At 34.7% G+C, this 18,307-nt stretch overlaps 1 protein-coding gene across 1 annotated transcript; it reads right to left on the minus strand.

Annotated features, from left to right (window-relative positions):
• Positions 1-6,927: 6,927 nt before the first annotated feature.
• On the minus strand, positions 6,928-7,758 carry LOC127144392 (uncharacterized). Its single transcript, XM_051080299.1, has one exon. It carries the CDS (start codon positions 7,756-7,758, stop codon positions 6,928-6,930), a length of 831 nt encoding a protein of 276 aa, XP_050936256.1.
• Between the last annotated feature and the right edge of the window lie 10,549 nt (positions 7,759-18,307).

Below are 18,307 nucleotides of genomic sequence, written 5' to 3' on the forward strand. Positions count from 1 at the left end.
AGATAAGGTTATAAACATAACTTCGTCTTAATCATAAAACATACCTGACGAGTGACGAAAGACCGTATTAGCCATAGGGGTAAAAATAAAAACAAAGACTTACATCGTAATTCAATCTGCAGAACCTAAAAACTTAGGCTCTGATACCAACTATAACGATCCAACTCCTTATACTAAGCCGAAGTCATTACTAATTAAAAGATAAATAAAATTTCTTAAATTAAAAATAGAAAATAAAACAAAACCTCAAATACTCATTAAAAATCATAAACAAATGTATGTAAGGATAAAATTAAATAAAATCCTAACTCGGGCCCTATCTAGTTTTAAAGAAAAATAAATAAAATAAAATAAAAAATTACATCTGATCAATGACATAAGGTGGAAGCAAAATGATCCTTATGGCTCAATACAGTCACTTCTTGTCATTCGCCAGCTTCTCTATGCCCTTACCTCTACCTCTGCCTGTAAAATTAAACAAGAAAGAATGAGCATAAAAATATACTCAGTATACTTGGGAAGTGGGAGTCTACTTCTAGTTCCGCTAGGTGCTTGGGATCAACTACTGAGTATATACTTGGGATCAAATATACTCAAATATACTCAAATATACTTGGGATCAACTACTAGTTTTGCTAGGTGCTTGTTAACTTCCTATTAGAGTCCTGTAAAGTGGTACCCCTAAACTGGCATGTTCTTGAACACGTGTAAATCTACGATCCTGTAGGAATATATCTGGTCTTTGGTGAACCCAAAGGAACATCTAGGACAAACTCATCTTTAGTGTATCAGAAGGAAACACTAAGACAATCGAGCTGTGAGTGACCCCGTCGAATCACTCATAATCATGTCTATGTCTATGTCATACTGGACTAGTGATCCCGCCGGTCTAACACAGTCATAAAATTTGGTGATCCTGAGGAACACCCATGTAGGTACGACTCTAACAGCTAAAGCTAACAACATAACCTAACCATAGCATGGAACATAAGATACATCATCATAAACATGGCATAAGTATCGATCATATCATTTCTAATCAAACAATGTCATCAAAGACATAACACAGTCACCATCATCAATATACTACCAGTAATAAACATACTAACAGCCATCGTCATTAATCATCCATATAATGACAGTCATTATCGATAGTATCAAGTTATGCATTTTAGCTATCATTAATACAGAACCATAAATACATGCGGTCTCTTAAATTCAGTTCGAAGGTTCAGTAGTAGAATCTCTTACCTGGAGATTAGTTAAAACCGAAGGTAATCCTAACAGCAAGGTCAAGCTTCCAAGGAATAATCCTAAACAGTAAGGTTCAAATACTAAGTTTAATAATTTAACTCACAGTTGATTAAGGATCCAACAATCCAGTTGTTTTAACTTACCCAAAATCGAGGCCAAATTTGATTTACACTTAGAGGACAATTTCCCAACTCAACTTCCAATTAATTCTAACTAAATAAATCAAAAAATTATTTAATTAGAATCAGAAATTAATATTTGTTGGGTATGCCAAAAACCCAATCAAACTTACCAAGACTTACCAAAATAGGTGGAAAAAGAACCAAAAGTTAAGACTGGTGGCTCGACTTGGAAGACGGATGGCTCGGGTGCTGCTCACGGCTGAAAGGGGAAATAGGCTCGGACAGGGGTAGTCTCAAGGCACAGCTCGACCGAAGGACATGCATGTGGCTCGCGGCTCGCACGCGCAGGGTCGACTCAACGGCTGGGGAAATGGCTCACACACGCGCGCACGGCTGGGATGAGGCGCGACTGGGAGATGGCTCGACTCAAAGACACGTGTGGCTTACAGTTGACGGATCACTACGTGCGCAATGCGTGATTCGTGGCTTGCAGGAACGATTGGGTAACAGCTGTAGCTGACGAACGACTGACGGACGCGGATGGCTCAGCTTGGATTACTTCGAACGAGTGGCTGACGGACGAAAAAAGTACGATGACGGTGTCAGAGGTGAGCAGCGGCGACGACGACGCAAGATGGTGGCTAGGGTTTTTAGGGTTTGTGAAAATAGGGTTTTCTGAGGAAGATGATGAATAGTTCCACACTTCCCAAAAAATCATAATAACTCATTTTATTTTTCTTTTTCCTTTTTCTCTTCCCCAAAAAATCTTCACAACTCCCTCTCTTCATTTAAAACCCACCAAATCTTTTCTTTAAACTCAAATGTCCCTCTCTCTCCAATCCAATCACCTTTATCTTTCAAAAAATAAAAAATATATCCTTACCTAATTATATTATCCACGTAATATAATTATTTTAACTTCCAAATCAATTAATTATACAATCAAATATATAATTAATCAAATTTTCTCAAATACAAACAATTAAATAATATCTAATAAGTTTCAATTTCTACCAATAAAATATTTCAACAATTAAATAAGACCTGAAAATCAAAATTTAACTTAAGATAATTACAACCAAGTTACTTTAAATTTGGGGCGTTACATGGGAGGTCGAAATTAGTCAAGACGGACAAAATGGTTAAAAGTCAAAGTTTGACTTTGATTTAAATGTCAAATTACCATATTGCCCTTAGACTATGTCACATCTCTTCCCAAACCACCTGCTTGCTTAGTCTGGAAGACAACGTGATGTCGACTGACATTGTTCATCACAAGACAATACCTATCGACTATGCTGAACTCTTGATCCTGATAAACAAGCTAATCTCATACACAATTACTTTACATTCAACACATGACAACGGAATCTAGATAACACAACATACATTAAGTGTAGCCTTGAAATAACTAACCCACAGTCACACCAAAGTTACATCATACCAAATAAGACAGACACCACAGTTTACACAACAGTAGCCAAAACTTACACAACTTGTACTTAAATAAACCCTACAAAACATATATAATAGAACATGACAGACTATAAGTACAACTCCAACCACGTACTAGCAATTGTTTTGGGAGCTTCCAGCAAATTAAGGCAGTCTATCAGGCATCAGGAGCTCGACCTCTACCTAGAAAGTAGGAAAAACAATTTGGAAGGGTGAACTATAAAGCCCAGTGAATGACAATACTTAAAAACTTATAAATCTTTGAAAACTTATAAATCTGACAAGCAAACCGTTAACTGTAAATATTTTGAGGAAACAACTCCTTCAAACATTCAATACGTATATCTATAAAATCTAGCAAGATATTTGTTGTTTATAAACTATTTAACAAACATGACTTCATTACATTGTGTAGGATACACCCAGTACAACCAATGTTTATTAGTTCTACGATGTAGCTACGATGTAGTGGGGCCCTTCCAGCACTCCCATCGTCTTTGTCGTAGTAAGGCTCGCCCAACATCGTTGTCACGGAGTACACTCAACGTCAACAACGGAATGTAACCTATAAGCACACGGTATCCTCTAGCCTCAGGCTCAAGATCTCAGTTATGTAGTCGATGGAAATATCGTCAATGTCAACAACGGAATGTAACCTATAAGCACACGGTATCCTCTAGCCTCAGGCTCAAGATCTCAGTTATGTAGTCGATGGAAATATCGTAAAGCATATGAAAACATTAAAACATGTATGCTTATCTTAACCTTGCATAAACTCGAGCTTACTCAACTTGTTTGTGGAAAAACTGAAAAATCTTAAAATAATTCTTACTTAAACTATGCTTTGCTTAAACATACGTCATTTCAACTGCTTTTTAGAACTCATTATTCACGTGCTAAAATGTGGATTCCATTAAGAAATCTAAGCTCAAAACTCATACTCGAAAGCTAAACATAGAAATCATATATCATTTATAAACTCATAGTTAAGCACATTAAACATTTAGTTATAAGAAACAGTTGAAAAAAAAAAAAAAAGAATTGTCACCACGTGCCCGAGACAACGCGGAGCAGTCGACATCCACAAAATCGTTTGTTTTAAAACAAAATAGGAGTCGCCACCAATCATCTTTTTACGGTGTGATTGGACACCAAAATAGAGTAAACAAATTTTTAAATAAAATTTCAAAAATTGTCTATGAAAACTAGAATTGAGTTCGGGAGTTAAATGTGTAAGGGGAGGTGTTAGCACCCCTTAACACCCGAAAAAACGGTGACCAATATTTTTTTTTCCTTTAAAACCTAAATTGAAAATATTGTTTGAATTTTTTTTAAATGATGTCTTATTTTATTCTCATTACTCCCATATTCGAAGCAACGATCCCCTAAAAAAGTGGAATACAATCCATCAATTAGACTAATATTGAGAAAATATTTTCTTTTCTTCTCATCTCAAGAAAGTGAAAAAATTGTACAATTTTTCAAAATCTGTCATTGAAATAGCCTTCTAATAAAGAGATTTTTTTAAATTAGGAAACGAAATGATGTTTAATAAGAACATTAAATAAGTAGAACATTAAACGAAAAAAAATGTACAGTGGGCGACAAAACTTGCCGCCTACTCCCTCCCAAAATAATAATAATAATAATAAACAAGAATAATAAATAATAATAATAAGTAAATAAATAAATAAGTATATATATATATATATATATAATAGTATAATAGCATAATAATAAATGAAACTTTAAAACTCTTTTTTTAGTAAACAAATATATTTTATTTTTTAAGAAGTAAATTTGAAAAACCTTCTCCAATAATAAAGGAGCCAAAAGATGGAGGGAAATGAAAATTAGGGTTTTTTTTTTGCCAAAATCTAAACTATATAAATAATTACTTTTTACTTTCCAACTTTCCATCATTTATCAATTTAAAATAATAATAATAATAATACTAAAATTAAGTGAAAAATTATCATCATAATTAAATCGAACAAAATTGGTGGCTACAACATGCCCAATTTATTTACCCTTATACGAGTATAAGGTGGACAAAGGCCACTAAACCCATAAGAGAACTAAGTAGTTCCTAGTAAAGAGAATTAAGATGAAGAAAAAGAAGAAAAAAGTGGATTAACATGTATATACCACATAACATCGAGGGTCAGGGATAAACAAGCGCCTCACGACTAAAAGAGAGCTAGAGGTCAATGATAACCAATCATCATCGCAGCAAAATAAACGTTGGGGGCTAGGGATAAACAAGCACCTCCATACAAAAAAGTGTCAAGGGCCTAGAATAAACAAGTGCTACATGACAAAAGAGAGAATGATGGAGACCAAGGATAAACAAACGCCATCATAGCAAAATAAAACGTTGGAGACCAGGGATAAACAAGCACCTCTACAGCAAAAGTGTCAAGGGCCAAGGATAAACAAGTGCCACATGACAAAAGAGAGCTGGAGGCCAGGGATAAACAAGAGCCATCACAACTAAAAAAGACACAGACGCTACAAAACGCAATTTCAAGCCATTAAAAGGCATATATAAACATAAGTTATGCATGTATGCACGAGCATATTAATTAAATCATTACTTTCTTTTGGACTCTCAAAAGGTTAAAGTACAAAATAGCTCATAAGAGTCTTGAGTAATATTAGTTTCTGCTTTGAAAAAGGGTTTACCACAATTCTGATATACGCATAGATTCAACCCTTTAGAACAGTGAAAAGAGGTAAAAGCCCGATAAACAAAATCTGAGAAAAATGCTACTCCTTCTATGCATAATACTTCACAAAATTTGCACTTAATGGGTTAGGCAAATCATTCCTATCCATGCTTGTTAAGATCGAAGTTCCACTAGAGAATGTCTTTTGTACTATGTATGGTCCCTCATAATTAGTAGTCCACTTTCCTCTATGATCCTTTTAAAGTGGTAACATCCTTTTTAAGACAAAATCCCTTTCTCAAAAACAACGTCGTCGAATCTTCCTATCGTATGCACGAGTCATTTTCTTCTGATACAGTTGTCCTCTACACAATGCAGTCAACCTTCTCTCTTTGATGAGATTTAACTCCTTGTATCTCGCCTGTGTCCACTCAACTTCTTCTAGCTCTCTTTCTTTGATTATTCTAAGGGATGGCACCTCGACCTCGATAGGCAAAACAACTTCAACACCATACACCAACGAGAATGGAGTTGCCCCATTTGATGTGCGAACTGACGTTCGATAACCATGCAATGCAAAGGGTAACATCTCATGCCAATCTTTATACATGACTGTCATCTTCTCAATAATTCTTTTAATATTTTTATTTGCCACCTCTACTGCTCCATTCATCTTAGGGCAGTATGGTGTAGAATTGGAGTGCTTAATTTTGAACTGATTACATAAATCCTCCAATAACTTATTGTTTAAATTCTTTGCATTATCAGTGATTATACGTTCAGGCAAGCCATACCGACATATAATATCTTTTCATATGAATTTGACAACAACTTGCTTAATGACACTCTTATACGATGTAGCTTCTCCATTTAGTAAAATAATCTATGGCTACCAAAATGAATCGATGACCATTTGATGCCTTTGGTTCAATTGGCCTAATTACATCCATTCCCCACATAGAGAAATGCCGCGGGGATGTTAATACAAGTAGTGGAGAAGCTGAAGCATGAATTTTATCAATATATATTTGACTTTTATGACATTTCCTTGCGTTCTTGATGCAATATGGTTCCATAGTCATCCAATAATAACCGGCATGCAAAATATTTCTTGCCATTATTTGTCCATTTGCATGTGTTCTACAAACTCACTCATGAACTTCTTCTAAAATTATCTTAGCTTCTGAAGCATCTACACATCTCAGAAGAGTCATATCATAATTTCTCTTGTACAACACTTCTCTGCTAAGAAAGAAACTCATAGCCAACTTTCTAATGTCACGTTTACTATTTTCATATGCTCCTAAGGGATATTCTCGATGATTAATATCATGATACCATGGTTTTCCATCAGGCTTCTACTCAACGCTCATGCAATACGCCAGTGCTTCACGATTTTCAATTTTTATAGGCTAAACCTCCTAATTTTAAACCACATTAAACATGGTAGATAGAGTAGCTAATGCATTTGCTATTTGATTATTTTCACATGGGACATGCTTGAATGTGATTGACTCGAAATTTTGAGCCAATTCTCGAATATACTTGTCGTAGGGAATCAATTTAGAGTCTATTGTCTCCCATTCCCCATTGAGCTGATGTATTGCTAAGAGAGAATCTCTATAAACTTGCAACTTCTTAATCTTCATGTCATAGGCCATTTGAACTCCCATACTGCATGCTTCATATTCCGCCATGTTATGTGTGCAATCAAAGTACAACTTAGTAGTTAGAGGATACGATTTTCCATCAGAAGATGTTAGAATAGCCCCCACACCATGTCCTACCTCATTTGTGGCTCCATCAAAGAACATTGTCCATATTTCTGTATCTTGCAGTGTATCTGATACTATCATGACGTCTTCATCTGGAAATTCAAATTTCATTGGTTCATAGTCTTCAACTGGAAAATTAGCTAAACAATCGACGATTGCACTTCCTTTCATGGCCTTTCTTGTAACATAGATGATATCATACTCTAATAGCAACACCTGCCATTTAGCTATTCGTCCAAACAAGGATGACTTTTCAAAAATGTACTTTATAGGATCCATTTTTGAAATGAGCCAAGTGGCGTAATACAACATGTATTGTCTTAGTCTTTGAGTTGTCCATGTTAAAGCACAACATGTTTTTTCCAACAATGAGTACTTTGACTCATAACTCGTGAACTTCTTGCTGAAATAATAAACAACTCGCTCTTTTCTTCCTAAAGAATCATGTTGTCGCAACACACAACCCATTGATTCTTCCCTCATCGTTAAGTATAAGATCAATGGTCGCCCGGGAGTTAGTGGAACAAAAATTATGGGATTTTACAGATAATCTTTGATTTTATCGAAGGCTTTTTGACAATTCTCGTTCCAACAACACATCTCACTTTTAAAAAGGAGCCTTAGTATTGGCTCACAAGTTTGAATGAGGTGTGAAATAAATCGTGCAATGTAATTTAGTCAGCCTAAAAAGCTCCTAACCTCCTTTTGAGTTTTTTGTGGTTTTAACTTCACTATCGCCTTGGCTTTATCTGGATCTACTTTAATTCCCTCCTCACTAACAATAAACCCTACTAATTTTTCAGATGATACCCCGAATATGCACTTTGCTGGATTAAGCTTCAATTGAAATGTTCGTAGCCTCTCAAAAAGCTTGCGAAGAGTATCTACATGCTCTTCTCCAGGTTTGGATTTTGCTATCATATCATCAATATAAACTTCTATTTCCTTATGCATCAAGTCGAGGAATAACGTAACTATAACTCTTTGGTAAGTTGCTCCTGCATTTTTAGAACAATAGGCATGACTTTATAACAAAAAGTGTCTCATAAAGTGATAAACGTTGTCTTTTCTCGATCTTCTGGAGCCATCTTGATTTGATTATACCTTAAAAATCCATTCATAAATGAAAAAGTAGAATATCCAGCGGTATTATCTATTAGTACCTCGATGTAAGGAATGGAAAAATTGTCTTTTAGACTTACTCGATTTAAATCTCTATAGTCCACGCACATTCTGACCTTTCTATCCTTCTTGGGAACTAGGATGATATTAGCGATCCATTCCAAGTATTTGGCCACGACCAAAAAATCAGCATCAAGTTGCTTTTTAACCTCTTCTTTTATCTTGATCAACATTTCAGCTTCATTTTGCGAAGCTTTTGTCTTATGGATTTAGATTCAGGCTTGAGTGGTAGCCAATGCGTTGCAATCTCGATATCTAAACCAGGCATATCCCAGTAGAACCATGCGAATATATCCTTGTATTCAGGAAGCAAAGCAACAAGAATTGAACGATCTTGTTCTTAGGCTAAATTGCCAATTTGTACTTCTTTCACATCTTTGAAGGTCCCCAAATTGATAATTTCTAAAGACTTTTGATAAGGTTTAGTCATATTTTCTTCTTGCTCTATCAACCTTAGTAATTCATGTGAAACTTCACATTCATTTTCAATATTTAGATCGAAACATCAAAATTAACAAATGTATCATCACCATCTCTTTCTCTTCCAGTGCCCCTATTATGACCTTTAATTGTATTGGTAAAAGATAAAGTAGGCGAAAGGAAAAAAAAAGAGATATATGTGTTTATAGAAGGAAAAGACATAGTGATTGGGAAAGAAAGAAATTTGATTGACTTTTCATTTCTTGTCAAAAGGAAAACATAGAGTTACTAAATTGATATTTAAAATAGAAGTAATGAAAAGTGCCCTTATTACAAAGATAGCCCTATGGCCTTAGGCATAACCTCAGGATGCATAGTAAGAACATTACTTTGATCATTCTTTGGTGACTCCCGACATTTCTTTAGTCTCCCAATTCCTCAGCTCGACCCCTGGCAGGCAAGGGTAAACCAATGGGAGAAACGAAGGGGGCCTTTGGAGATGACAACAACTAATGCCTCAAAATCCTTGCCGTGCTTTATTGTTTCGTTGTCATTGAAAAGCAATTCACCAGACTTGAAAGATTGAGACAAATGGGGTATTTTCATTTTTCCCTGCTTAACTTCATGTCCTTCGAGGCGTGCATTTTGCTCTTCCCTCTTATTGACTCGTACTTTCTCTCACTTAGCAGCTGGTTGCCTATACCCCAATTCGAACATTTCCTTAGCCCTTGGAAGAAAAAGCACCTCTGGATTTTCTTAGTTATCTTTTCCTAGTCCTTCGTGCAATTGAAAGCCACTTCTTATCATTGTCTTTGCAATCATTATAGATGTTTTGGACAGATAACAAACTAGATCCAAGCCCTTAGTATGAAAAATAGTAGCATTACCAACTTCAAATGACCTATATGAACACTCCAAAGCTTTTTATGTCGCCTCAACATAAGGGGGTGTTGACGTCTTTGTCACAAACATGTCTTCCTCTCCATAGACAATGACTTGACCACCTTCCACACTGAACTTTACCCTCTGGTGTAGTGAAGACGCGACTGTCCCTGCTGAATGGATCCAAGGTCGGTCGAGCAGACAACTATAAGAAGAGTTCACATCTATTACCTGGAATGACACATTAAAGATGGAAGGTCCAATTTTTAGGGGAATTTCTATATCCCAATTACTTCTCTATGAGCACCATCAAAAGCCCTAACAACTATCATACTTGTTAGTTAAATCAACTACGAGTTTTTTTTATATAAATAAGATGGATCAATAAACAGTTTCATCAAAGTGGATCTTGACATAATATTCAAAGATGAACCATTGTCAACTAGGACCCTTGGCACATGGTGGTCCTTGCATCTTACATATATATATGTAAAGTATTAGTGTGTCCCATGCCTTCAGGAGGGATCTCTTTATCTGTAAATAAAATACAATTTGTTGCAGTTATATTTTCAACAATATCAGTAAGTGCATTCACTGAGATGAGGTTCAAAATATCAAGCAAGACCTTGCGATGAGGTTCAAAGTTCATGAATAATGACAAAATTGATATACGAGCTGAGGTACGATAAAGTTGTTCCATTATTTTGTACTTACTCTGTTTGATCAGCTTTAAAAACTCACGTGCATGCTTCCACTTCAGAGATAGGTTCAGGATCAATCGGTTTTTCCATTATAATAGTTTTCTCGATAAAGAACTTGCTCAAATCATTCAGTTCATTTTCACTTTCTACCTAAATGGCTTTGCCTTTACGTTGTCGCACTTCATCGTCTTTTGATATACTTTTTAAGTTTTCTGGTGCATAGCATCTTTCACTACGAGTCATCCCTCTTGCTATTAAAAAGGCAACATTATCTGTTATGAATTGGCATTCATATTTCCATGGTACAGCTCGATTATCCTTATAAGGAAAAGGACTAGGTACTTCTACAGTCATTGTCTGAGGCATCTGAATACATGTGGTGCTACTCGACTTCCCCTTATATAGGATGATTAATGGTTCTCGTATAGATGATGCCTTCCTAGAAGTATCGAAAATCACATCAATCTCAGCCACTTGTATGTTCGTCTGACTCACTATTAAAATTTTTGCGCCCATCAACTTCTGCACTTCATTTCTAACTTAGCACAAGTTTCTATGGAATGCTCACATGTCTTAGGATAAAGTAAACACGCCTCCTCGTTAATACCTTTTTTTCCTTTTATACTGTCACTATTAACTCTTGATGGTAGATATCTAGCTTCATCAATAATCTAAAAAAGGATCCTCATTGGTGTAATTATGTCATATACGTCACTTTTGTAGCGTTCGACTGATGTATCAATGGCGTTTATTACAAGATTTTCGTGGTTTGGGAGATGGTTTTGATTGACATTTGGTTCCTCTCCAGTCTTCTAAAATTTCAACCAGACAACTTTTACCAAACTTTGTACTATAGCTTTCAACGAATAGCAATATTCAGTAGAATACCCCACAGCTCCAACATGATACTCACATTTTGCGTTGGGGTCGTACCACTTGGGGCATGGTGGCTTTAAAGGTGCTTGAGGTACTAAAGTGACCTGATGATTCTTTAGTAACTGTGGCAATAATTCAGTATACGACATAGGTATATGGTCGAAGCGAGTCTGCTTCAAATTATTTTTTACAAAACTTGAATTTGGCTTGCTCTGTTCACCATCGTGAGGATTAGAAGAGTAATTTGTTTGCCCAACTACAGGTGATGACATACGTGTAGTTGTTCTTTGGGTTGAGTTCATCTTGTGCACCTCTTCTTCCTTCTTTTTTGGTGTCATCACTCTTCTTGATTCTGAAGTATAATCCGTAATTCTTCCATTCTTTACTCCAAACTCAATTCTTTCTCCAATCATAATAATGTCGGAGAAGTTGGTTGAGGTACTGCCAATCATTCTATCGTAGTATGAAGATTGTAGAGTATTTATGAATGTAGTTGTCGATTCTCTATCTGTCAAAGGAGGTTGTATTTGTGCAGCCACCTCCCTCCATCATTGCGCATACTCCTTAAACGACTCGACACTCTTCTTCTCCATTCGTTAAAGGTCTAGATGATTCGATGCCATATCAATATTATATTTGTACTGTTTTAAGAAGGCATCTACGAGATCCTTCCATCCATGCACTTGTGAGCCATCTAAATGCATACATCGACGAGAGGCTGGGCTAACTAAACTATCCTCAAAACAATGAATGAGAAGCTTGTCATCGTGAGCATAACCTGACATTTTTTGATAGTACATAACTAAGTGACTTTTGGGACACATAGTACCATTATATTTCTCAAAATCTGGAGTCTTGAATTTCGGAGGGATTACATCTGCGATCAGACATAAACGCAATGCATCAACATCCATATACACATCTGCATCCTTAATAGCTCCCAACCTTTCCTCTAAAAACTCTAGCCTTCTTTTGCTCCCTTGATCCTCTGAAACCTTTCTACCATCCTCTAAGACAAGGGTGGATACTGGATACTTGTTTGAGCTGCTTGTTGTAAAGTCTGATTTGACTCTGATATAGGAAATGATGAGGGATACTGTGTACCCGCCAAGTGTGGGCTAGACATCATTTGTGGAGTAAATCCAAGAGGGAATGCAGGTGTGTCATCTGTTTGATTCAAATCGATCTCCACATGTGAAGATGTTCCTGTAACACCATTCCCTCTCTTGGCAGTGAGTAACTCTAGGATTTTTGTCATCTGCACTTTCAATTCCTCTACGTCCTAACGTACTGCCTGGACCTAATCATCCATTATCCTTGCCTTTCTTCTCGTCCAGTAATGATGATAAGTGAAACCCGAGCTATTCTGTAACCTATAACCTTTTGACCTTTGTTTATAAAACAAAGAAATAGTGATTTAATTAATCGAAGAAAAATATACAGAAGGAGGAAATAAATAAAATAATAAAATAATAAAAAAAAGGAAAGAAAAGAAAAGAAAGTGATAAAAGAGCCGTTCATTTCAAAATACCATTAGATAGGATGACAATAAACCTCAAAAGTCTACTACTATCACACAAGAAATTTTAGAAAGGTACAATGAGATATATGTTCATGACTCTAATGGTAGCACCCAAAACACCCAAGATAATGTCCTATAATCCCTAGGAAACGAGACAACTCTCGACTGCCTCGTTGTATGGGTACGATGTCTTGTTGAAGGGCTATAGTTCGCGTTGAGAACTGATCAGCCTTTCTTGCCATATGCCTCAGCTTTTTAGGTCCTTGCTCAATCTGTCCTTTAACATCCTCATATTTATGCCTCATAATGTTATATTCATCTCTCCAAATTGCAAAATCTGCTAACACTTCTTTATGCTCATTCTTTAATCGAGCATGATCTTCTGTTACCACCTCTCGCGCATTGCGACAAATCAACAACTGGTGTTCAGAACTTGCAACAGCCTCCTGTAGAAGTGCATTTTTGCACTGCTCTTCCGTAATCCGTATTTTATATTCTTTAGTCGAATTCTGTAAAATCTCAATTCCTGCAGTGATTCTTTGAGTTGATGTCCCTTGCTCAACCAATGCACTTTGAAAATCTACAAAAACCTTGCTTACGCTTTCCAACTCATGCTTCAATTCCTTGTGCTCACCTTTTGAGCTTCAGCTTCGTTATGCAAAGTAGCAATATCTCTTAATAGTCTTTAATTTTTCTTCCTTATCTAAATAGCCTCAATGTGTAAAGAATTCATGTCCTTTTTCAACTCTAATTGTCTTTCAAAATGTCGTTTGGCTTCTTTTAATTGTCTATGAGAAGTTGTATCTTATTGTACCCATCACTTGACTTCTTCCCTCAGCCCCTCATTCTCTGGTTCTAGAACCTGGTTCATCTCTCTCAATCGTTTCAAGTTCTTTTCTTGATCATCATGATTTATTCTAAAAACATTGTTGGGATCCAAAGATTGTGGAGCAATAGCAAATTCAACCCCGCTTCTGTAGCTCTCTAAACGTTGTACTTGATGGATAGCATACAAACGCATCGGAAAAAAGATCGGATTTTTACCCTAATTACAACTAAACTTAATTTAGTGATTAACATGCATTAAGCACAACTCTAATTACACTAAATTAGGGTTAAAAGAAACACTTAACTTTGTAGCTTTCTGATGCTCCAAATCTTCTCATGAACTCAAACCAGACCACCACTAGAGTTGACCCGCTATTCTCTAGACTTGAAATCGGGTTGTGGGACCCATTCAAAGTAGAAAATTTTGAGAAAGATATTGAATTTGGTGGTAGATTTTTTGTGTGAGATTTAGGAGAGAAAAAGACTTATTTTTGTAATTCCAAATTACAAAAATTGAAAAAATCTTCTTCAAAATGAAAATTGCCCCTTAAATAGATTAATTACATGCAAAATTTGTATGTAATTGAATCACGAAGGCCCAACACCTCATAATCCACTAACCATTAGTGGATTGATTCACAATTTCACTTTCTCTTAGTGGGCTTGGTGTCAACACCATAAGCTTCCACATAGCCCATTAAGAGTTAGTGGGATTATCTAACAAAATGTTGGATTTTTCTACTAACTTTGTTCAAAGAGCAAAATGGTCATTTGACCATTCTAGTCAAAGTCAAACTCTGACTTCCTAAGTCAAAAGTCAACATTTTGACTTTTTATCATTTTGTCCGTTTTGACTAATTTCGACCTCCCAAGCATTAATCCATATTCATTTTTCTTCAAATCACATTTGAATATAAAGTCGGTCAAAGTTTGACTTTTCAAAGTAAAAAGTCATCATTTTGACTTTTCACAACTTTGACCATTTCCATAAATTTCGAGCTTCCATATATGAATCCATGTTCATATTTTTAATATTTAAATCACATTTAAACATAAAGCCCTATAATCGACGGCTATATCACATATATTCGTCAGTTTTTCTCTTTCTACCTAATTCGAACAATTCGAATTATTTCAACATATTGTTCTAAGTTAATTCCGTATGAGCTAGCAGAGGAATCTAATGGATCTATAGATCGTGCGCTCTAACAATCCGAGATTAATTGACTAAACCGTTTTAGACCGAGCTAATCAACATTTGTTAATTAACGTGTCATTCCACTAGAGTCCTGTAGTTGCACTCCACTCACTATAGATATATTTGTGTCCATTTGATATAAACATGATCAGTAAGTTAATCCTTCACAGGTTGTTTGTAACCTCGGCTGGATCAAAATATCGTTTTTTCCCAATACTACATCTTGTTCCTTAAGTCCCACTGATCCACTATTGAACATTTGGTTTAAGGTCCAACCTATAAATCGAATCCCTCTCGGGTCAATGAGAGGGCGGGACCCCTTGTTCAAGAATTAGATCAGTTCTTAAGGGAACAACCTATCTTGTAAAGACCCGAACTTTTAAACTAAGTTAAGGTCATTACTAAAAAGATAAACATCAAAAGACATTTTTTTGAAAAGAGGATAACTAAAATCTTTATAAAATTAATATCAAAACGTTTACAAAAAAACATAAGATTTTCAAAATTAACAAAAATAATTTGAAAACGTGACCCGCAGGTTCTAACAATTTTAAAGAACTAAAAACAAATAAATAGAATAAAATCTTTAAGTAAAATGGTTAAAATTTAAAAAATACTGAAAGACATATAAATGAGTACGAAAGCTGAATTGTGTCTCCATATGGCATGCCACGAATCCCTCGCTGTCGCTCGCCAGCTTCTTAAGTTCTTTACCTTAGCCTGAAATATTAAACATAGGAAAGAGTGAGTATATAAATATACTCAGTAAAGGACCCACTACTAGTCCTGCTAGGTGATCTTTTAACTTTTCGTTAGAAACATAATCATAACGTTGTGTGTCCAATGGAGCACACCTGAGTAAGTGAGACCCTACGAACACCCCTAAATCGTGCGAGTGATCCCGAAGGAACACCCCTAGTCGTACGAGTGATTGCAAGTACACACTCCATAAACATATATGTAATACGTAGGTACACCTTTAATCGTGCGAGTGGTTCCGTCGGAACACCCCTAGTCGTGCGAGTGATCCCATATACACTCCATGAACATATATGTAATACGTAGGTACACTCCTAATCGTGCGAGTGATCCCGTCGGAACACCTCTAGTCGTGCGAGTGATCCCGTATACACAATATAACTGTCGTCTAACCGTGCATGTGATCCGTAGGTACACTCCTAAATCGCGAGTGATCCCGTAGGAACACCCCTAGTCGTGCGAGTGACCCCATAGATAGGACCACAATACAGGTGGGGTAAAAAACTTAACAGACAAAGTTAACAGACACACCACAATCCAAGCATGTAACATCATCATAAACATCATAACATGACATGAATATTAATCATAACATCCTTATTCATGTGATTAATATATCATGTATCATAAACATCATAAACATACCAGTCATCATCGCCATTCATATAATCAGTCACCATCATCAACACAATAACAATCATCATCTATAGCATCGAATTATGCATCTTAACTACCATCAATGCATAATCGTAAATACATGCAGTCTCTTAAATTCAGTTCGAAGGTCCAATAGTAGAATCTCTTACCTTGAGATTGTCTAAAAATATTTATTTGCTGACAGTAATTTTCCAATAAAAGCAGATCCTAATAGTAAGGGAAAATCAATAACTTAATTAATAAAATTTACCAATGGCTAGTATCTAAAATTTTCCAATTTAACTTATCCAAAATTTAAGGTTGAAACCAATTCAACCTTAATTGGGAAAAATCCAAGATTAAATCTGAAAATTTAACCAACTGAACCTTTAAAGAAACTCCAATTAGATCCAAAATTAAATTAATAAATTATTAATTTAATTACCTTAGCTTACCAAACTTGACCAAATGGAGGTTGAAAAATTATCTAAACCTTGATGAGAAAATTTATCAATTCTCCAAGCTTTGCCAAAGGGACCAATCATAACTAAAACTGGTGAAGCGATGGCGGCAGCAGATGGAAGATGAAGAACCTTTTTCTTTTTCCTTACTTTCTAACTTAAGCATTCCAATGGTATTTATAGACCCAAATAATAACAATAATATTTATTATTTTTATTTCCTTTTCCTTTTCCTTTTAGGATATATATATATATATATATATATATATATATATATATATATATATATATATATATATATATATATAATACCAAATATATACATATATCTTTATTTCCATTATCTTTCCTAAATAAATGTCTTAAATAAACAAAATCTTAGACATTTATAACCATTAATAATAATAATAATACTTCTTTATTATATTATTTTTCTCTCACCAAAATCTACAATAAACACATATATTTATTTAAACCATTATTCTCTCTTTTAAATAAATATATATCTTTTTCATCCAATCAAATCAACCATCTCTCTCCTCATGGATTATCTTCTTTTCCAAACAAATATAATTATATTCCATCATATAATTAACTTCACTTTTCCAAATTATTAATTAAATATATATATATATATATATATATATATATATATATATATATATATATATATACTCAATTAAATCCAATTCCACCGGAACTAACTTTTCCCTCCAAAATCTCAAATTAACTTAAATCCTCAATCAATTTAATCAATCAAATCTTTTCAAATAAATCACTTATAACTTCCAACATGAATTATCTTAACCCAACCATAACAACTTCACTCAAGAATTAAGATTTATCTTTCTGCAGAATAATTAATTATCTCCTACAATAATTATTATTTATCTTTCTCCAAAATAATCAACCTTTTACAAATAATTATATTTTCTAAAAATATAATTATTTTACTTTTTCTCCCTTAATAACTATACTTTCTCCAAAATACAATTATCTTTACTTTAAATAATTATATTTCAACAAATATAATTATCTTTTCTTTTAACATAATAATTATATATATATTTCCACATATACATATAATTATCAAATCTTCAACAAACTTTATACTCTACAATTTAATTAAATAACATCCATAATTATGTAATTAAATTCAACTTCAACAACACTAAAAATCCACAACTTTACTTAATTTTCTTAACCTACCATTTAATCAAAAACTCAACAAACACCACATGCCAAAACCTCTAATTAATTAAATATTCATCCAACAAATATTTAATTAATTTCAATTCCCACATAAATCAAATAATTCTCATTAAATGAATTCATAAATAATGCCCAATAAATTAAATCTAATTAAACAAAATTAAGATAATTAACTCCAAAATTATCTTAATTTTTGGGGCATTACATATCTACTAACCCTAAAGCGGGTAGGAGCGAATTTCATCTTGCACCCTATGTCCCTGGCCATTCATCCGGTCTCACCCATGAAATGGGAGGCTTGTTGGGCTAGCGACATTGAGCTGCCCTCACCCATGTAGATTTAAGGATTTAATAC

This window comes from Cucumis melo, chromosome 12 (genome assembly GCF_025177605.1).
Source record: "Cucumis melo cultivar AY chromosome 12, USDA_Cmelo_AY_1.0, whole genome shotgun sequence".
Lineage (NCBI taxonomy): Eukaryota > Viridiplantae > Streptophyta > Magnoliopsida > Cucurbitales > Cucurbitaceae > Cucumis > Cucumis melo.